Below are 22474 nucleotides of genomic sequence, written 5' to 3'. Positions count from 1 at the left end.
CTTGCTTACTTCACTCCACTTCGTTCAAAACAAAAAAAAATTCCAATATTATAAAACCAACCAGCGGTATTGTTTATACTGTTTATAAGTAATCGTAAACAAAATTGCGATATAAAGGAAAATACCATACATCGGCAATATCATTATTAATAATGATAAGTTTTGTAGATAAACTTTAATTTTTAATCTATCAATTATTTCTTATAAATGTATGAAATCCTACAATTTGCAGTTTTTCAATCGAATCGTGGCTGTGGCAATTATTATTTTAGTCATTCAAATACTTCAAGTTTCCAATTATGTATTCATGCCTGATCGAAAAAGTTATCGAAGCTACGTTTAATCTTACTTAAAACTACAATAATCAAATTAAGCACCGCGAAAGGATAATATTTCATATAATAACAAAGTTCATTAGTATATCGTTAATTAATGCTTACCGATACAATTATTATTATTAATAATTACGAGGACGATAACCATACTATTAATAATAAATGTAATGACTCGCAAGAATAATAATTTAAAGCACATTTACAGTACAACAATTTTCAGAAACACGAACCTTAAAAATCCATTATATTAGATATATAAATTTTTATCGAATTTTCATTTACCGCCCACATTCTATGTGTGCTGTACAACAATGTCTAGGAACTGGTTGTACCTGGTAAATACGTGATATCCTAAGTTTGATCAGAATTAAAATTATCAACTGAGCGTAGGTAGGTGGGTGCGCGCATCCGTGTGCGTGGATTCGAGCGCGCGATGTGCGTGTGTGCGTCATATTACTTTATATTCGGCTTACTTCACGCGTGTTACGCCATGTTAGCTGTCAAACTACCCAGTATAATGTATCGTTTGACTATTTTTTGTTAATATTTATTGAGTTTGAGTGGTTGTGTGTGTGTGTGTGTGTGCGCGCGTGCGTGTTTGTACATATATATTTTATGCATATTATTTATACTTATATATATATTTAAAGTTATAAATGTATATAAAAGTTATTTATTATCTTAAGATCTATTGAAATTAAATAATTCCTAAAGAGGAAGAGGGGTAATTATAGTTTAAGGAATCTTGTAAAAGAAGTATCCAAAAGAGATATCAATGATGAGGTGAGTGGTTCAATTTAATCACCGTTCCTAATTTAATTAATTTTCTAATTCTTAAGAAATTCATTACAAGACTATTAGAGATCTGAAAATTGCTTTCTCCTGTATTACATAACCTAAAATTATAGTCAATTACAAATCATTGATATATGAAATTTATTTCGTAGTTCATTGGTTGAAGATGTTTTAGAAGCTAGAATTGCTGAAATAGAAAAAAAGATATTTGGTTTGAATAGAGAACCGAATGCAGATGATAAATTGCCTGAAAATAATATTATCGATAGTCTTTTACACGCAAATACATTAATAACATCTGCGCTATCTGGTCGAGACAAATTTAATACACTGATCCAGAAATTGCCAGAAATAGAAGGATATGCGGAATCTGATTATGAACAAATTGATTTACAAAACGATGCTAAACTTGAGTATATTTTAGCCATGGAACCGGAAATCAGAGAAAGTGCAAAATATTTAAATCAATTGAAGGAACTATTACCAGTATTAGATAGCGATCGTTTTAATAATATACCCGACATGTCAGAAAAGCTACAGAACTTAACATTAAGCTACAGCAAATTGAGCGACCAGACAGAATCGCAAAACGAAGCAACAAGAGGCTTAGTTTCTAAATACAATGAAATACTTACAAACATGTCGATATTATTAATACAATTGGATGCCGAAGTAACTAAATTGGAAAAAATTAACGAATCTCAAATAAACAGTGGATCGAATAATTAAATTAATTAAATTTTTTGTAAGAATAATAATATATTTAAACAATATCATTTTAATTAAATGCTTTTCACTTATGAGTAATTACATGTTTTATTATTCTTATGCCATAAACACTTATACTCGTATTAATGACTATACACTTGTAATATTTCGTATATTTCAATATAATAACTTTGATAACAATTTATTTTATTATAATACTAATGTATTATATACATTTGCCCTATTAATACTTTGCTCTCTATTAGTTAGAGAGACAGCACGGAGAATACATTTTATTCATTATAACAATGCTTATTCATCTTCTCATCGTATAAACTTATTTTACATAATCTTCTCAAGTCTAAAATGTATATCTATGCCGGGGGTGGGGGGGGGGGGGGGGGGGGGGGGGGGGGGGGGGGGAGAGAAAGAAAAGATAAAAAAAAAAAAAAGAAAAAAAAAACCAATACATAACATACGTATTCAATTTTTAAGTCTATTTGTTTTTATACATTATTTACATCAGTTTGCCGAAGCACAAAAGTATGTGCCTCTAGTGTGCCTTCGATGAATTATTTATACATAATTTTGAATGCAAAATTTAACGCGCTTAACGTTAAACTTCGCTTATTAATTTTGTTCCATCTATTATCCTAACATTAATCGCGAAATCTTGTATTTTGGCACTTGTGAATTTAAATATCTTGCGCTTGATGAAACGGGATAAAAAGCCACCAAATCCGGCAAAATAACAATATTGTCCATTGGCCAGACTTTTATAAAGTGCACTGAGCGCTCTTCACCCTCAAACTAAGCAAATTGAAATTGCTGGCTTTTTACAAATATTAAAGCATTATTAACGATAATTTAAGTATGCGTGTGTAAAGCTGGCACGGTGTTTCTTAGCCAAGAGAGTGCTGGTGCTAGGCTTGAATATATTGCAGGATGACCTCTTGAGCATCTGCTGTGATGACTGAGCAAACCTTGAATTTCCCATCTGCCAGTTTCGCTGACACACATTAGCGGTGCCCCTTCGTCATTCTAAAAATGCATATAATTTTACAATCTCTTTATACTAGATCTAGGCCCATTCACTCGAGGGATAATATTAATAATTACATAACAAGGTCCTTTATCCGTGTCGGTAAAACCAGCGCAAATATTAAACTTGGTTATAAAGCCCGCGTAATGACTCGTTGCGTTACACTCTTCCGAATCATAAGTTGGCACGGGCAAAAATTTCAAATACTGTTGCAAATCGACTTCTCCATTAACGGGAAATCCCCAGCCAGCCGTAACACACAATTGTCGAGGCTAAAAATAGATGATTATTCATATAATAATAACAACGGCAACGACGACGACGACGATAACAATAACAACAACAACAACAACAACAACAACAACAACAACAACAACAGCAACAACTATAAAATTCTATAGGATATAAATTTGACGATTTTTACGGTCGTTTAAATGATAAATTGAAGGATGATTTACTTGGAACGATTGACTCGGGAGGCAGACGGCGCTAACGTTTCTTGAGAATGTCAATGGCTCCGACAGCTCAACGAGTGCAATGTCGTTATTGTATAAAAACTGATTGTACTTCACTTGAGGATAGGGAACGATAGTCTTCACTCTATACGATTTCAAAAGATTTCCACCAACGAAAAGTTGCCATCCATTGCTTTGCCTATAACTACATCAACAATACATCATTCATGTACTTTGAAATGAAGAGAGAAAAAAAAAACATGTCATTTCATATGAAATATAAATCACAAACATAACGATATATTGGTTTTTTCATATATTAATACGCGCTGGGGAACGAATAAGCAATTTAAATGTAAATTACATATAATAATACAATAATAAAAATTATTATAATAATACCTGTGAATGCACGAATAGCTCGCCAAAGCGTACATGGGACTAAGTACACTCGCTGTACACGCAGCCCCGTGTTTTGGCTCCTTTAAAAGAGCAACGCTCGACCATTGTCCTTCGCTCGCGCGAGTACCTCCGACTAATCGAGCGGTAGGACCGACGCTCTCGTGAGAACCGCATGAAAATTCTTGACAAGAAACTTCGACGATTTTTCCAGACTCGCAAGTCGTTCGTTTGACCAAATTGACAACGAGCGACGAATTTGGACTCGCATTGGACAATAGCCGAAGTAAATTTTCATTCGCTCCTTGATCTATGAATTGAGTCGACTCCGATGAGGCGAATCCCAAGGATCTACAATATTGATCGCTAAATTCCTCTGTCCATCCGTCGGAGCATATGTATCTAAAGTTGCCGCTCGATTGCCTGAAATTAATGAAACACGACAATAACAAGAACAATTGGGACAATTTTCATGCGCAATCGTCCAATCCGGCTGAACGGCAAAAGATAAATAATAATGCACACAAACCTAATCTTCAAGAGGCTACTGTGTGTTGAAAATTCATTGTCCTTGCCTTCTTTATCCGCCTCAATACCGACTGATGAATTTTTATTGAAACCGCTCAAGCAATTCCACTCGTCCGATCTATCTGGACAGTTTTCAACTCCATCGCACAATTGTTCTGCAGGAATACATCCCCCGGTTTCGCACTTGAACCGATCGAGAGCGCATTCGCACAGTTTTTCATCCTCCCCGTTAACGCACTCGGCAACTCCATTGCAATGCCACGTCTGTGGTATGCACCATTTCTCAAGTGGACAAAGATATTCGTCGTTGCCGCAACTTTCGGAGCACGAATACTCGTCGACGTGATTCTCACAGTCCGGGCGGCCGTCGCACTGCCAAAGCACTGGGATGCATCTTCCTGCAATACGATAAACGCTCGATTAACAAAAAGACCATTAAACTATATGTCAAAGGCTAACTCGGATACCTAAGCCCCGTGCAAACATTACCATTCGGGCATTGGAATTCGTCGAAATTACATTTCCATTGTCCACACTCCTTCTCGTCGCTACCATCGTCACAGTCCACAATACCATTGCAAACGAGATGACGTTTTAAGCATTGGCCACTAGCACATTGGAAGTTTCTCGGGCAGCCTTTCTCTTCGCAATTAACTTCATCCGATCCATCCGAGCAATCGTTCTCTGAATCGCACGTCGCCGAGAGATTGACGCAGTATGCTCCATCCCTCGACGTCCCATTAAAGCATTGAAATTGGCCACTTTTACATTTAGAAAAGAATGGCCGAGAATTCATATGCTGCTCGGTTAAAGCGACAACTGGGATTTCGTTCTTATTCGTTGGCGATTGTTCGCTGTGATTATTTACATTTGAATTACTCGACTCGCCTCTCCCATTCTCCTCCGAGTATTTAAGCTTCGAATCATTTGTTGTTGTATCGTCGATTAATGTCGAATTAGCAATACTCGCTTCTAAAACACCATGTAACAATAATGTGGTCGAGCTGTTAAATTCAGTTTCGTCCTCTGTATTGTAATCCTTTCTCGGATGAAAATTGTACTCTGGTAGATCTGTCGTAACGATTTGCTGATTATTTAAAAAGAAATTAAGAGATGACTCGGTAACGTTATTGTCATTCTCCTCTACAATTTCCGAAACGGGAATGAAACTAGGATATTTCGTCGTCGTCTTACTATTATTATTACTATTATTATCATTATCATTATCATTATCATTATTATTATTAAGCTCGGTTTGATTTTTCACATTAATATGATTACTGCCGTTATTCGCGTATTGATTGTTCATAACATTTAACGCGTCTCTTAAATTTATGTTCAAATCCGTTGTTCCGGCTGTCATTAATTTTGGAATGCCGTTGTCTTCAACGATTCTACTATTTTTAGTGCTTGCAACTATTGCAAATTCGCCGGGCCTGAGAATATTTACTGGCACGTTTGTAAATTTTTCAGCCGATGTTTCGAAATTTAATTCCTTTTCTTTTTTCACTTTTGTTTGCTGATCGTCAGTTTTCAATACTTTTTTAAACTCGCTTCTTTCCTCCAATGGAACAACGCGAAGTTGCTCTTCGTCTAACTCTTCGAATTTGTCTGGCAGCTTTAATTTTTCAGTTGTCGTAAGGAATTTATAGTTTATCAATTGGGGTACGGTGTCATCTAGAATAGTTTCCGAAACCGGTTTGATATCACTATCCATTACCGATTGACCTTCCTTCAAACCACTCAACGTAAATTTATCGGTAGCTTCTTCGACTACATTGTCATACGATGTTGATTCAAAATTAATATTACGTTCGTCGCTTATATTAGTCGCTTGTAGGACATTCACGTCACTTAATTTAGTAAATTTCAATGTCCTATTGGACTTTAAAGGACTTTTACTATCAGGAGCATCATTCCCATCGACCGTCCATGGCTCGTCAATTCTCTTATCTATTTGAAAAGCCAACGTCGACTCTGTGTGTTGCTCTTGCTTATTATTATTATTATCCGTTGTTACTAATTCCTCGGGTAATATTGGAATTTGTTCCGTCGTCTTACCATCTGCGTGAAATAGTTTTGGCAAATTAGTCGTTAAAGCCATTTCTTTCTCAGACTCTTGAGACGTTGATTGAGTGTCAATTTTTTCAACACTTTCGGTCGTCGACATATCGTTTTGAATTTCTATGGGTAAAATCGGTACTTGCGATGTCATATTTGGATCTTCCAAGTGTTTATCGGACCCACTATCGTTTATCAATAATATACTGGGGTTAGAGAATGATTTATTGGCCGCAACTTTTGCATTATAGTCAATATTACTTTCTTTGTAAGCCTTTTGGATTTTCTTCCCATCTTTTTTAATATCTTGCGATGAGTATAAGTCATTTTTTCCAAATCCCTTTGGTACAGATTCGTCTGTAATATCATTGTACTGATCTTCCGTAATTTCTTCATTTTTTTTAATCGCGACTAACACATTTTTATCATTTTCACTTACGTTAATTGTTGGATAATTCATTTGTTTAATATCGTCATTTAGATTGGCGTCTGTGAATACACTTTCATTGCTAAATGAACCGTTGATGCTCTTTGCCGATGTATTTGAAGTAAAATAATTATTCGTTTCTTTAATTGCACTCGCTGGATATTCCAAGGTTGTAGTTGTTTCGATCATTTTATTATTTCCGCTTGACGTAACGACATCCCTAACGTTTAATTCAAATGGATTTGGATTATTCTGTTCATCTTTATCAAGACGAGGAGCATTTGTAATATAGTCATTTCCTAATTTTACATCGGATTTTAAATCCTTGGAAGAATATTTCTCTAATGGCGTTTCTGTTGCTGTATGCTTTTCAATGTACGATTCACGAAACAATTTTTGTTCGTATTTTTGCTCTTCATCGAGTCCTATGACCGTAGCTGGCTCGCCTGGCGGTGTTGTTGAAACGTCAAAATCCTCTTTAGAATCTGTAGTTGAAGCACTTTCGACACGACTATTAATATGCGATCCGAAATTTCTATTCACAGAAGATTCCTGTGAAAGCGATTTTACTGTTGAATCTGGGTTATCGCGTAAGTCTTTCACCCATTGAGAATCAGTATTGGATTCAATTTCTACTGTTGTCATAATGTCAGATTCAGTGGACGTTTCATTTATAGATTCCGTAGAAAACTCCAGTTCAGTCCTGCTTTCAATGAGAGATTCTGGTTCTAATGTTGTAGCTTTAGACAGTTCTGCATTATTATTTATTTCATAAAGAGAAATTGATTCGGTTATTGGATTATTGAATTTGATTATATCATTCGTTGTATTAAACTTTGATGTTGATGTAAGTTCAATTAATGGATGCGTCGTATACACAGATTCCATGATTTCTTTATTATGCGATTCTAATTTTGAGTTTGACTTAACGTCTAATTTAGGCTCATTTTCAGATTTTTCAATAGATTTTACTTCGTTTTTAGATTTTTTCGAGTCATCAGATCTCGTTATCAGGTCTTCGGTAAGCTCAGATTTTACATTTGCTTCTGTCGGTGGCTTTATTTCAGAGGTAAAATTAAGAAGCAATTGGTCTTGAATTTGAGATTCCGTAGATGTTTGAGCATCGATTTTAGAATCATGTAAGAACTGAGATTGTTCTTTAGTCTCAACGGGTAATTGAGATTTTGATTTAATAATGTCTTCGATATTAGATTCTGTAAATGATTGAAGTCCGTTATTAAGCTCCGCTGATGATTCTGCTTCATCTGTATGGTCAGCTGATTCAGACTCAATTGTGGACTCGGTAGTCGATTCTGATTCAATTTTTATTTCGGCTGTTGATTTTTGTTCATTTCTCGGCTTATTGATTAATTCGTGTTTATCCTTGGGCTCGGCAAGTACTTCTGGTTCACTATTCGGCTCAGCTGTTGGCTCCGGTTCGCTTTTCGGCTCGGCTGCTGGTTCCGGTTCACTTTTCGGCTCCGTCGTTGGTTCCGGTTCGCTTTTCGGCTCGGCTGCTGGTTCCGGTTCACTTTTCGGCTCCGTCGTTGGTTCCGGTTCGCTTTTCGGCTCGGCTGCTGGTTCCGGTTCACTTTTCGGCTCCGTCGTTGGTTCCGGTTCGCTTTTCGGCTCGGCTGCTGGTTCCGGTTCACTTTTCGGCTCCGTCGTTGGTTCCGGTTCGCTTTTCGGCTCGGCTGCTGGTTCCGGTTCACTTTTCGGCTCCGTCGTTGGTTCCGGTTCGCTTTTCGGCTCGGCTGCTGGTTCCGGTTCACTTTTCGGCTCCGTCGTTGGTTCCGGTTCGCTTTTCGGCTCGGCTGCTGGTTCCGGTTCACTTTTCGGCTCCGTCGTTGGTTCCGGTTCGCTTTTCGGCGCTTTTCGGCTCAGCTGCTGGTTCCGGTTCGCTTTTCGGCTCGGCTGATGGTTCTGGTTCACTTTTCGGTTGAGCTACTGGATCTGTTTCACTTTTTGACTCGGCTACTGGTTCCGGTTCACTTCTCGGCTCCGTTGTTGGTTCTGGTTCGCTTTTCGGCTCGGCTGATGGTTCTGGTTCACTTTTCGGCTCGGCTGATGGTTCTGGTTCACTTTTCGGCTCGGCTGATGGTTCTGGTTCACTTTTCGGCTCGGCTGATGGTTCTGGTTCACTTTTCGGCTCGGCTGATGGTTCTGGTTCACTTTTCGGCTCGGCTGATGGTTCTGGTTCACTTTTCGGCTCAGCTGCTGGTTCTGGTTCACTTTTTGGCTGGACTGTTGATTCCGGTTCAATTTTTGACTCAGCTATCGGTTCTGGTTCACTTTTTGGCTCGACTGTTGGCTCTGGTTCAATTTTCGGCTCAGCTACTGATTCTGATTCGCTTTTGGGTTCAGAAACTGGTTCCGGTTCGCTTTTCGGCTCGGCTGATGGTTCTGGTTCACTTTTCGGCTCAGCTGTTGGATCTGTTTCACTTTTTGGCTCGGCTACTGGTTCCGGTTCGCTTTTCGGCTCGGCTGATGGTTCCGGTTCACTTTTCGGCTCGGCTGATGGTTCTGGTTCACTTTTTGGTTCAGCAACGGGAGTTAGTTCACTTTTCGGCTCAGCTGCTGGTTCTGGTTCACTTTTTGGTTCAGCAACGGGAGTTGGCTCACTTTTCGGCTCAGCTGCTTGTTCCGGTTCGCTTTTCGGCTCAGCTGCTGGTTCCGGTTCGCTTTTCGGCTCGGCTGATGGTTCTGGTTCACTTTTCGGCTCAGCTGTTGGATCTGTTTCACTTTTTGACTCGGCTACTGGTTCCGGTTCACTTCTCGGCTCCGTTGTTGGTTCTGGTTCGCTTTTCGGCTCGGCTGATGGTTCTGGTTCACTTTTCGGTTGAGCTACTGGTCACTTTTTGGTTCAGCAACGGGAGTTAGTTCACTTTTCGGCTCAGCTGCTGGTTCTGGTTCACTTTTTGGTTCAGCAACGGGAGTTGGCTCACTTTTCGGCTCAGCTGCTGGTTCCGGTTCGCTTTTCGGCTCAGCTGTTGGCTCTGGTTCACTTTTCGGCTCGGTTGTTGGTTCTGGTTCACTATTCGGCTCAGCAGATGATTCTAGTTCGCTTTTCAGTTCAGTATCTACTATCGGTTCAATGCTTGTTATTTTTGACTTCAATTTACTTTTCGGATTAAACGATGCTTGTGGTTTGTTTTTCGATTCGAGTACGGGTTCGTGTTTGTTGTATAAATCGTAATGTGAATCATGCCAATTGTCATCTGCACGATATGCATCGTCCGGTAGTCTACTTCTTCCTTGAATATCGTCCGGTATCGTTTCTTCAAAATTGATATTACTTAGATCATTATCATTAACACACTGTTTGCTACTTTTATCGAAGAACTTGCCGGCAGAGCATATACAGGTAAATTGTCCTTCTACATAATCATACACACACATATCACTGCACCCCATATTTCCAGAATAGCATTGATCAATAAGAGAATCGATTTTTAATCGATTCACGTGATATTTACCAACTGCACTACCATTCTGTCGAAATTTATTTTCCAAGTAATTTTCGTTATCTTCGGCCTTCTCGAAAACAGGCTGACCTATACGAAATTTGATCTCACCTTCTTTCGAGACCGAATAAATTTTTATTAATGGGATGCCATTATTCAAGCGTAATAATTCCGCTAGATTACTCTCAATGTCTTTAACAAGGTTTCGATATACTCTCGATTTTGGATTATACATGTCGTCATTCCACGGTAAATCGTCCAATTTAATAAGGCCGTCTAATGCCTTAGGAACAAATTTGTAAATTGTTTCGTCCGTTGTTTGCCATTGTGGATACGTAGATGTAGCAGGTGACGGGCTAGAAGGGGGATTTTTAATATATTCTTGACTTCCTGCCGCCTGCACATCGTTGAACTGTCGATAACTCGTTTTATCCCCGTTAAGAAGTGGCTGTGTAGCTTCCTGAGTGAGTATAACCCCCGCTAAAATAATATTATATTTTAGTCGTACGTTACGCACAGAAACAATAAATTACGAAGATTTATAAAATATATGCTTACTTCCAGCCAATATAGCGATGATCGCTGCGATCGCTATTATGAGAAAACCGCACCCCCAACAAACTATTCTTCTCCAGTATGAGCTTGTTGATCTCTTATCTTTTGTGACATAGAGTTTTTCTCCTCTGAAAGATAAAAGAATTAATTAACTTTCGGCCTAACTAATTCAATTTGGACGTCAGTCTAAAGCCATTTATACAGCTGTACAGGATCCTGAATGCCAGCCGCTAATTTGCATATTAAAAGCTTCCTCAGTCCTGTTAAACCGATTTGCACCTGAAGAACCAAGTGTGCTTTATTATTTCCTATGTGATGGTGTTAAAATTTGTTTCATGCCATCCGCATCGACAGCTTTTTTCATGATGCTTATTGATGACGATTTTTTTTACTTGGATGAGACATATACCGTGATGATTTTAACGGGGACTATTATATATATATATATATATATATATATATATATATATGTGTGTGTGTGTATATATATATATATATATATATATATATAATATAGTCGTGGCTAACTTATCTATTAAATATACAGGACTGTAATCTCGGACAGACGGGTCTAAATCTAAAAACAATGCCCCGGAAGGTAGTGAAGCGAGTTAGTGTGAATTCCTGGACCACAGGCATCTCCGCGCACCAGACCCCCCTGGGGGGGGGGGGGGTACGGTTCATTGAGCAATCACGCGAAAGCATCCCATGGCATTGCAGTACCTGAGGGCTGTCAGCCAGTGGGAATAGTCGACCAGTCCGGCAGCCGGGTCTCTCAGGCTGAGTCCCTCGCGTCCAACACCCGGACCCAAATCAAATCGGACTCCAGCCACGGTGGTTTCAACCTCTCTGTCAGGGCTTCTGCTAATTTTTTGGGTATAATGACTAGTAAAAAAATACCAATGCAGGCAAAAATGTAACTATTATGAAGAAAAAAAAGGGGGAAAAAATGGAAAAAAAGAATAAACAAACGAAGAGATAAAACGTTGGCCCCACAACGTATTCCAAGGCATGCCAGGCTGGTGTGTATTACTAGACGTGAAAAAGTTTTGAGAAAAGCAAGAGTTTTTAATGAATTCATTGTCCCGAGCAATACAAATGTAGAATTCGTGAGCAAATGAGATGGAGATAAAAACACCGTGATGGAATAAAACATTGAACTGGGCATGTTAATTGTATCGCTGTCTTCGTCATAAATTTTGCGCTATTACATTTACCTGATATATTTTCTGTGTTCGTTAACAGGCACGAAATATTCTTCGTAAGGATCGGTTGGCAATTCGCAAGCCTCTTGATTTTTAGTCTGCAAGTTGTTTGCGCCAGCATACGGTTTCATCGATACCAATTCAAGGTTCACAGCTTCAATTTGCTCCTTCTTGTCGTTAACATCTGAAAAACCATAAAGCTCGTATGTAATAAGGAGCGGCTAAATATTTCAAATTGTTAATTAAACGGTCTGAAGTTACAGTGTAACATTTACGTGCAGAAAGACGTTTTTTCTTTTCGATAATTTGAAAGTCAAATTATCAGTCAAAGTGTGCGATTAAATTCCAACACGAAACTGGCTTTCTTCTTGTTTACAGCATCATAGGTTCATGACCTTGATCCAGCGTGTAGAGATATCGGGGAAAACTTGGTTTCAAAACTATTAAGGTCGCCGTGAGCACGCGACACGTTAGTGGAGAGAAACGAATAAAGTGAAAACGAACTTTTTCTATACCCAAGCGTCGATCATCTTTAAATGTGCGCTGTGCGACTTAAAGTCTTTAAGATCCTTTAAAACGTCTGCTTAGGTTCATTTTGAAATACATAGATCAACACGTATTATTTGAAATCGAATATACAAAAAACATTCGTTGTATAGAATAAGTAATCAGTTTCTCTGTAATTTAAGAACATAATGTGCTATATTGTAAAAAAAAAAAAAAAAAAAAAAAAAAAAAAAAAAAAAGATACTCGTCAATTAGATTATTACGATTGAGATCGGAAAGAATAAAAATAATTCTCATCAAATTATTTTTAATACACGTCTATTTGATATTCGCTAATTGACGTTTATTTAGATACAATATAATTTTCACAATTTCATTCTATTCCTGTCAAATTTATCGAAATATTTGTACGTTATGCAAATTGTGCGAGTAAAAACAAATTATTGGTTATTGTTTATTTATAATTTATAATATTATAATATTTCTCTTTAGAAATTTATTCCAATGACATCGTAATCGATATGTAGGTAAAAAAAAAATATGACTTTTTTATTTGTTAAAGAAAGTGTAAACGGACCAAATTTCCGATCACAAGTGTCGTTTTATGGTTACATACATATACATAAAAAAAATTCTTTTTAATAGAACCAGTTTGAACAGTATTTTTATATTACATGATAAAACATACTTTTATATAAATTCACAATATAAAAGTAAAAAATGCATAAAATGAAACTACCTACATCTAAGTACATTTTACCATTTTTCATAAAATAATGCCAACAAAATAGCTTCGAATATAAAATAATAAAATGCATTTGAAGATAATTTAATCAACGTTCTTTTACACAGGATAAAACACAAATTGACTTACATAATTCGTCGCGATGAATAAACAAAACGTTCGTGTTCTTGTATCGTCAATTTTCTATATTCATAAAAAATAATTTGTTCAACAATTTATATGGAAAAAAAAAATTACTTCCTACACGCAACGCCATAAAATCGACGTTTAACCTTGACAGCTTTAAGGAATCATTGAATTTTCATAAATAATTTTACAATAGATCATAAAACTGTGCCTCGATTCTTCCACGATCAAACTTATTGGATATATTGAAAATTATATGAAATACACCATCGACACCTGATTAGCCAATAAATTAAAAATATAACACAAAGAGAGAACATTATTGAAAATGTGATGGATAATGTATTTTCGTTGTTGGGAGGCAGGGCCGGCATACTCAATGAATAAAATATGCCCAAAGAACATTTTATACAAATATCGAGCATTCATTGTTATAGATTCAAAAACTGATATAATCGTAAAATTATCGCGATACGTTTTAACGATAAAATTGCAAAACCCCAATGAATTATAATCCGAAATGTCATTCCAATAGAAATCGATAAAAATAAAAGAAGAACATCGCATTTCTCTTTTAATGCATACATAACGCATCTAGGAATCACGAGATTGTATATATATATATATATATGTATACAATATTTATAATTTTCATGTAATGTTTATAATGGCAGGCCATTACGAATCGGCTTAAAAACAAATAATATATATCCACGTGAAAATCCGTAGGCAGGAAATTAGTGTAAGCCATCGTCAAAGTACTGATTAAATCTCAAATCGATCAATTAAATTTATCAATCATAAAACGTATGGCAATGTAAAACAATAAAAACACAACAATGTTACCGCCGCTCGAAAAGTACTTATCAACATCAATGAGAATATCGTATTACGAGCGGTGTTCTGACGAATATGTTGCCAAAGTGCTTGCCCAATGCTTAATCGGAGTGAATGAGTTAAGTTTGAGGGGTAATGACCATTAGCCGGGACCTCCCTACCAACAGCCGGTCTTACCATTATTACCAACGCTCGTGATGGTCGAATTGAGAAAGCTGACGTCGTTATTATTGCCGTTGCCATTGAGGCCATTGAGTTTGGGCTTTGGTGTGCCATTGATGGTCGCGAGCGGTTTCTCCGGGACAGCATCATCGGGCACCTCGACCCTCGTCTCGCCAACGGGGTGCGTCGGCACGGGGCTCGTCCTCGCGGCCTCTATATAGTGCTGGGACACGAAGCCGGACTTGTCCTTGTCAGGGCTCGGCATTTCGGTTGCGCCTTCGTCGCCCTTCAATGGCGCCTCCTCGTCGTGGCTGAAAGCCGGGTTGTCGGTGCCGCCCTCCCCGTCGCCCGACATCCTGCACGCGCTGCCTGCTCCACCAAGTCTATCACCACGACTCCAGCCGCGCCAACTCTCTCGCTCGGCCAGTCATGCGGTACGAAATCTGCAAATGGAGAAAGACCGACTCAGTCCTTGCGCACGTGAGCTGCAAGCCCTTTAATAATAATGACATGCATTTTGACGCTCGTTTTGACGCCTAAGCTATTCGTCCCTCCCCGCCTAAGCTTAAACACCCCCCCCCCCCCGACCGCCCGCCCGCCAAACCCGCCAACCCGGCGCTTATATGGAACCGCTGCCGCTTCAGCCAACCCGGAAATTACCCGCCTGCGACTGCGTGACTTTCTTCTAGATAACGAAAACCGTTCCAATGGCTAACGTCCTTTCGACACGAAGGGCATATCGGCCACTTTATTAATGTACTTGAAGCGCCGAGTAGAATGCGAAACATATCATTAAGGCTGAGCTACCTGTCGATAAAAAGTCCGTAACTTCGGCATTGAAAATCACCGGATCACGAGAGCTAAAAGTCTTAAACCCTTGGCATGCATATTATATAGTATAGTTTCAGTGACTGCTCGCTAGGGGCTGGGAAATACGCGGGGGAGCGAGAGAGAGAGAGAGAGAGAGAGAGAGAGAGAGAGAGAGAAGGAGAGAAAGATTAAAAAAAAAAAGATTTGATGGTTAAGAGGTCTGTGACGTCATGGCAGAAGAAGTTTAAGCGTGCAGATCCTTACTCAGGTTCTCAGAGTCCCCGAGCTCCCTTCTCACTTTCGATCTCTCTCCCTCCCTCTCGCGCACGCACGCACACGCGCACGCACGCACGCACGTGTATGGTTACGTGCAAGCAGTCTCTCTCGCGGGCAGGCACACACACCGCTGGGGCGTACGGGAGTAGTGGACGGTGCTCGGCTCGGACGACGGTGTTCTGTACGCTGCTATCCGCGCGTTTCTTTTTGTCTTTTAAAAGCCTACTCCTTTCTCTCCTCCTCCTCCCTCCCCTTCGGCTGCCTCGCGTTCTTGGTTTCTCTCGAATATTTTACTTCCCTCCCCATCCCGTTCTCTCTCACTCACTCGCTCACTCACTCACTCTCTTGCTCATTCTTGCCTCCACGCGCAATTCGTTCCTTAGCAGCGAGCGCGAGGCCCTTCGTCCGGCGTCTCTCTGTTTCTTCCTCCTTCTTGTCTCGCTTTGTTCGCCTTTTTGTGCCCCGCGCGAGCGAGCCAGAGGTGGAGATGGAAGAAGCGAACCCCGGGGATCCTCGCAAGCGAGTCGGAGCCATCTCGCACGGTTGTGAAAGATGCCTAACTCCAGGGCTGCGGTGGCCTATACACACATGCATACTTAGATAGAGAGAGAGAGAGAGAGAGAGAGAGAGAGAGAGAGAGAGATTTGCCAGCGCGAGTAAACACGTACATGCTACTTACACAGTTGCATACGAGTGCGTGTACTGGTGTGTGCACTGCCGCCGGTGGTCTTACTTTCAGTATTATATGCCTCTATGCGCGCCCCGACTTATTTCACCGAGAGGGGAAAAAGAGCAATGAGAATTACCATTTCTATATTGCGGCGCTCGGGATGCGCTCGTCATTTAGTTAAGATCCCCGTGTAGAGATGATAAATAGGTTTGCATGTTGGTGCAATGAGCCAAGCGAGGGTCGGCAAATGTTATCGGAAAGTCCGGCAAATTGTTGCGGACGGACGATTCGAGAACCGGAAATGTGCGTTAGCAATGAGCGGATTCTAATGGCTCGGATTTTTTTCAACTTGTCGTTCGTGAAAACGGAGAAAAGGAAATTTTCACTCCCTCCATTATCATATAGTGCATTTTAAAACCAAAGTGTGTAGTATGATAATACTCGGCCTTTTGTTCGATTATAACAATCTCCTTTATATATTATCAGGCATTTCTAATCGAATCTTACATTTAACAACCTCGTAGGTGCAAACTTATCCAATGCGGATCGTGAAATCGTAACACCGAAGATAAGAAAGTAACACGTTTATTATTTCGAGCAGTAAAAATCCTTACAAAGATTTGTAGTACTCAAAAGTATTGCCCTCGCCCCCCCCCCTCCCCCCAGTTACACTCAAGATCTCGAGTTACGATTGTCCGTTCGGGCGTAACGTGTTCGGGGATTGTCCGGCAATGAAGTCGTTCACCATCGATATTTCTACGGAAAATGTGCGTGGAGGACACCATGAACTCGCGAAGAACACGTATTACGAAAGTCGAGTTGTCGGTGCGCAACATAACTCAGAGGGTGAAGGCAGTCACCTCGGACTCCTGTTGATGTACGGTAGATCATTTCGGACATTCATACTTACTCCCACCCATATGCGTACGTACGTGCGTGCGTGCGTGAGTGTGTCGGTGGAGCTCCGAGAAGCTATAAAAATCTCGATTTCTTCGGCAGTCAAGGCCCATGGGCTCGCTAAATTTGACGACTCTCGAGAGGGCGGCCCGTCAAAAAAAAAAAAAAAAAACAAACAAACAAAACAAAACAAAACAAAAAAAACAAAAAAAAGGGGATAAAAAAAAAAGTCGAGCGTTGCCGTCGCCGTCGTCGTCGCCGTCGCCGCTGCCGCTGCCGCCACCGCCACCGCCACCGCCGTCGCGGTACTCCGTAGATCCTGGAACGACCTGTACGATGTACGCACGCACGCACACATGGGCACGGCGAATCTGATGTATGCACGTAAGAGGGCGGGAGGAGGGCCGTCGCCTCGCACCCAGGGGGCAAACGAGCGGCAGCCGGTCTCGGGCGATATGAAGCCAAGAGAAACCGAGCGCCTGTGTTGGCGTGTAAACACGGCGGAGCGCACTTATACGAAACGAAAAGTGGTTGACCCTGAGCCGAGCCGTGCCTGCCACAAAGGACTGAGTCACCGGTCGCCCGCTCCAGCGAAGGGTGCCCTCTCCATCCCTCCGCACACCCTCCTGCCCGCCCGGCCGACTGGCCCCTCTCCCGCAACTTCACGGAGCCAACGAAAAGCGAAGTCGGCGTCGAGGATGCGATGAGAGGATGGACCGTGGCCCGGGTGCGACGTCCACAGGCCACTCGAAGCCACTCCGAGCTGGGAAAAGGAACGCGACGGGTATTTAAATCGAGGTTGGCCTTGAATCAACACCAGCACGGCACTTACCCGGGGATACTTGCGTTTTCTCGCTACCGTTACGCTTTTATCTAGCGGAAGGCGGTGACGCGTTACGATGTTCGCGAGTTCCCACGGCCCATGTAACCACGAGTACGCCCATCCCGGTGGATTGTGGAAGGGCGCCGTGCGCATCGAGGTCGATGATACGGGCATTTATGTAGCATCCAGTGTCCTGCGGACACCTGCGACTCCTCTCGATGCTCTTATTCGAGTTATCAAGTTTGTGCAATCGAGTCGTTCGACCTTACGTAGGATTACGTCACAGTTGCGAGTTGCGCTCGCTTTCTGCCGCTATTAATTAGCTTGGGAAATTAACGGGGCGAGTTTGTCAATCGCATTGTCTGCGAGAAAGTAATTGGCGCGTCATTATGAGATCGCGGGATGCACGATAAGTGACGTTTCCGTAACAGTGCGAAACTGTAAGCGCACGCGTATTTCTAATTAAGGAAGCCTTTCTGTTTAACATGTACCGTTCGAATTCTCTGCTCAAGCACAGTTTCAAAGCAACGCGGTAAGACGTTGGGTTGACAAAGCTACATTGCACAATTTCTTTCACTGTCCGGTTTATCTCCCACCCCCTCCCAAACCCCTCTCCGTCACACACACACGCGCGCACGCACACACGCACGCACGCACACACACACTCTCTCTCTCTCTCTCTCTCTCTGCCCCCCCCCCTCCACCTCTCTATCACTCTATTTTCGTTATAATAATGTACTTTCTTTCTCATTTCTCATTTCTTATTCATTTCTCATCGTGACTAATGACAATCCTACAATCGTATAATTATATGATTTAAGATGTGTCAAAATAATTATTTTTCCGTTTTTTTGTTCCACTTGAAAAGAAGAGTGTTTGGGCCGAAAGGTTACGCGCTGTGGATCCATTATATATAGCCATAGCCGCGAGCATTCTCCTTTCACTTAATAAAGAAATGCAGAGGGATATTATATTTAGAGAAATTTTAATTGTACGATAATTGTGAATTTATTCGCTTTCGTTAAACAATTGTTTTTACAAAATTATTAAAAATTCGAGGTCCACCGAACGGAAATTAAATTTTCAATAATGCTCATTCTCCTCCATTGCAATTAAGAATACTTGATTTACGCCAAGGTGAAACAGAAAAACAGAAACGAAAACGATAAATGTATTTTCACAATAAGTGAATCTATATTTATATTTATTGTAATCCGATAAAGGACTTTGGAATGACGAGGTATTTAATACCTCTAATACCTCGGATATTCATTTCATCGCATATGCATTTAAATTAAATGGGAAAAACTTTTTATCATAAAGCTTAAACGATCCACAATTTATATTTATTACGACTTTATGAAAGAGTTGGATAAATATTGATAATACGTAATGACGATTGCTGTGGAAAGATTTTTAACGTTTTTTTTTTTTTTTTTTTTTTTTTTTTTTTTTTTTTTTTTTTTTTTTTTTTTTAATAAAAATTATAGAAAATTGACGTATAAGCTTGGATAGAGATTTCTAAGAATAATTAAATACAACTTTCGAGGAGGTGCCAATGATTACCGAATGTAATTATCCATTAATTGAAATGATAAATTGTTAAATATATATATATATATATATATATATATATATATATATTATTGTTAAGAAAAGAAAGTTGAATTTTTGTAGGAACTTTAATCTTCACTCGAGCTTAATGAGACCATGTCCATAAATTGTACGGTGATAAATTGAAAAGTGAAAAATGAAATTTGAAATTTCATAGAGAAATAAATTTGATAATTCAAGCATATGTAAATAGTATTAGACACTACTGTAATCTCGAGATATTTTTCTGCTAACAAAATTATTTTAGAGGAAAATCGTAAATCTCATTAAATTCAATGAACTAATTTTTCAGTGATGCATTTACTTTAATAAATGAAATATTGCGAGATGTTGTTAGTGAATTAGAAAGTATGTGTAAGGAATTTGCAACCTAATTCAATCCGAGATATTTTTAGATTCGATCATTACGCAATAGCAGTTAAAGAACTCTTTATTACAGTGTCAAAGTCCCAACGGAAGTATCAAGGCTGCTCATTACGATAATATTACTCTGGTATGTACAATGTTATTATATCGATATTTTTCTGCAAACGAGCACTCATTACGATAACCAAATAACATTATGAGAAAGTAATAAATGATCAGGAGTTTATAGTGAAAATTACAAAGCCAACGTGCTTTCACGAATGTCTAAAGCTACACGAGCAATTCATCGCAACTGTGTATTTTTTAGATGCCCGCCGTGTGCAGTTCAGAGTCGATTACACCGCAGTTACGACGAATAACATTAATTAAATAACAATTCAATTCTCATGGGGGATAAAAACAATTGTTATTATTCTGTAATTTGTATGTTCTATCGCGTTATTTAAATTAATTTACATTTGACATATTTGACATTAAGTAGTAAGTAATAAACGAAATTTATTATTTTAAACGAAAGGCATTATATCGAACTGTAGGAATTGTGCACGAAAGTGCATTACGATCATATTTTATATGGTACTTTTGAGAAAGGATATTTGTCAGGATAATTCTTTCAAGTGATTAAGAATAACCTTATTATTTCATAAAATCTTAATAAACTAATACGAAACGATTTATTTTATGTAATAATATAAAATTGGTGGGATAAAATTCATAAAGTTATTTTACATATGCAATTAAAAGATAAATGTAAGCCACTTAAAAATATTATGTAAAAATCTCAAAAACAGATACAGTAATGAAACAAAAAGAAAATGGAGGGGGAAAAAAAAAACGGTGAAAAAAAGTTACGCTCAATATAAATAGTTAATATGTAAGGCAATCAAATGATCATCAAAGAAAGTGTATGTTATACAACTGGGAAACACCTACTTAAGAAATACCATTAAAATATGAAGAAAATAATACGAATAATCCATCTGGATGGAGAATTTACACGAAACAATCTACCTCTCAAACTAAAAAATAAGAGATTAGAAAAGATTAGAAAAGAATAGCCCTTCGTTTCAATGTAAGCCAACATATATTTTCCATCCAAGTATTATAAAGCCAGCGTACATAAAAATATTTCACGCGTCATGAAAGTGTATGCGTTACGGAAACTATCCTGTATTAATAATCAATTTTCAACAGACGCTTACGGTGCGTGAAAGTGGCATTGTGTTAAGTTAAAGTTATCTGTGGAGGATGAAGAAATTCCGGGCAAATGGAGGTGCCGAAAAGGCCCGAATGGTGAATACGAGCGTGAGCCGTGAAGGGAAATTTCTGTCACTTCGTAGAGCGTACGGAAGAGAGAACGAGATCCGATTTCGATCCGGTTGAACCTGTTTCAGTAAAAGTGCAATAAAGAAAGCTCCATTTTGATATCGCTTCCTTCTCCGTCAACTTGGGCCGACGCACCGGAATTCTCATAAGCAAAACGTAAACAAGCAAAGGCCCGTACGACATTTTCTAAGCATAGCGCCGTGTTTTTTCGCCAATAATGGCGCTTTATTTATGATACGGGAAGTGCCACATTTGGATATGACGTTTAAATTTGTATTTGATTAAAATTGCTCGTTACGTCGTAAAAGTGCTTTAATAAATCCTTTCCGATTATTTGTCAATAATATATAATTATTATTGAATAACCAAGGCGTAAGCTTTAGCATTCGTTTGATTTTATTGAAAAACACGTTTCAGAGATTTTCGAGAGCACATACCGAGAATATAAAATGCGAATAAAAAATTTGAAATTCTGTAGACATATGTGTGTATTAGTGATTTGATAATTTTAAATGATTTATGATACTATTCGTACAAACGTTTTGAGAATATTTTACAATTTAGTTTCAAGCATCTTAGGCGCACAAAAATTGCAAATAATATTTCATTAAATATTTATAGAAAAGAAAAAAAAATTGTTTTATTATTCGCTTTATAATTATTTATTAATGATTCATTGTTGTTTAATTTAATAAAACATGTTATGGAAGATATTATTGAATTGTTTAGAGTGTAATGCTAATAAAAGTAATATAAATGTTTTGGGGAACGTTAATATTATTGAAAAGAGATGCATGAAGGAAGTATAATATCAATGATATTTGGTATAAATAACTTTGTTAATTTGATCATCAATGCAATTTTCGAATTGGGAAAGAAAAGGAAAAATGTTTATGAATTTTATGAAAATAGCTATACTAGGTTTGTTTTTTTTTTCTTTTTTTTTCACTTTAACGATAGATTTACGATGTGTGCTTATAATTTAAATAACAAAATTTTATTGTCAAAATACATTACATTTACTTATGTTTTTTGTCTTTTAGTAATTTTTTCCCATAAAGATTTATATTTGAAAATATAGTTATTCAAATGTATATTAAAGGAGTAAAAATGTCATTAATATTCTACCATTCGCACGAAAAGTATCGCCATTAAGCTTTAAATATATTTATCGTTTAGTCTAGCTTTCTTTTACTTAAGTTTATATATGGGCACTGTTTTTTGAAATTGTTAAACATAGAAATATAATGTCGATTGTTAACTATTGTATTAATTATGATACAATGTAAAATTTTACAAGGTATGTCTTTAGCACGTATACATATATATATATATATATAT

The 22474-nt window shown here is 38.5% G+C and overlaps 2 protein-coding genes across 2 annotated transcripts in view; one reads left to right on the top strand and one right to left on the bottom strand.

Annotated features, from left to right (window-relative positions):
* Positions 1-1271: 1271 nt before the first annotated feature.
* LOC105363030 (dynactin subunit 3) lies at positions 1272-1859 on the top strand (the record flags this gene model as incomplete). The annotated part of the gene is made up of 1 exon (XM_011500600.1): positions 1272-1859. A coding segment is annotated over one exon (588 nt), but the record flags the coding sequence as incomplete, so codon positions are not given.
* Positions 1860-2297: 438 nt separating this feature from the next.
* Positions 2298-22474, bottom strand: part of LOC105363029 (uncharacterized) — a 45025-nt gene continuing 24848 nt past the window's right edge. The window contains 14 exon segments of the mRNA XM_011500599.1: positions 2298-2879; positions 2958-3152; positions 3339-3540; positions 3738-4157; positions 4264-4660; positions 4752-5111; positions 5193-8521; positions 8583-9600; positions 9603-9814; positions 9887-10694; positions 10773-10897; positions 11493-11654; positions 11987-12158; positions 14367-14794. Coding sequence (XP_011498901.1) covers positions 2706-2879; positions 2958-3152; positions 3339-3540; positions 3738-4157; positions 4264-4660; positions 4752-5111; positions 5193-8521; positions 8583-9600; positions 9603-9814; positions 9887-10694; positions 10773-10897; positions 11493-11654; positions 11987-12158; positions 14367-14706 — 7914 coding nt within the window. The 5' untranslated portion in view covers positions 14707-14794 and the 3' untranslated portion in view covers positions 2298-2705.

Source organism: Ceratosolen solmsi, unplaced genomic scaffold (assembly GCF_000503995.2).
Source record: "Ceratosolen solmsi marchali unplaced genomic scaffold, CerSol_1.0 scaffold56, whole genome shotgun sequence".
Lineage (NCBI taxonomy): Eukaryota > Metazoa > Arthropoda > Insecta > Hymenoptera > Agaonidae > Ceratosolen > Ceratosolen solmsi.
This window is presented reverse-complemented; position numbering and strand designations above follow the sequence as displayed.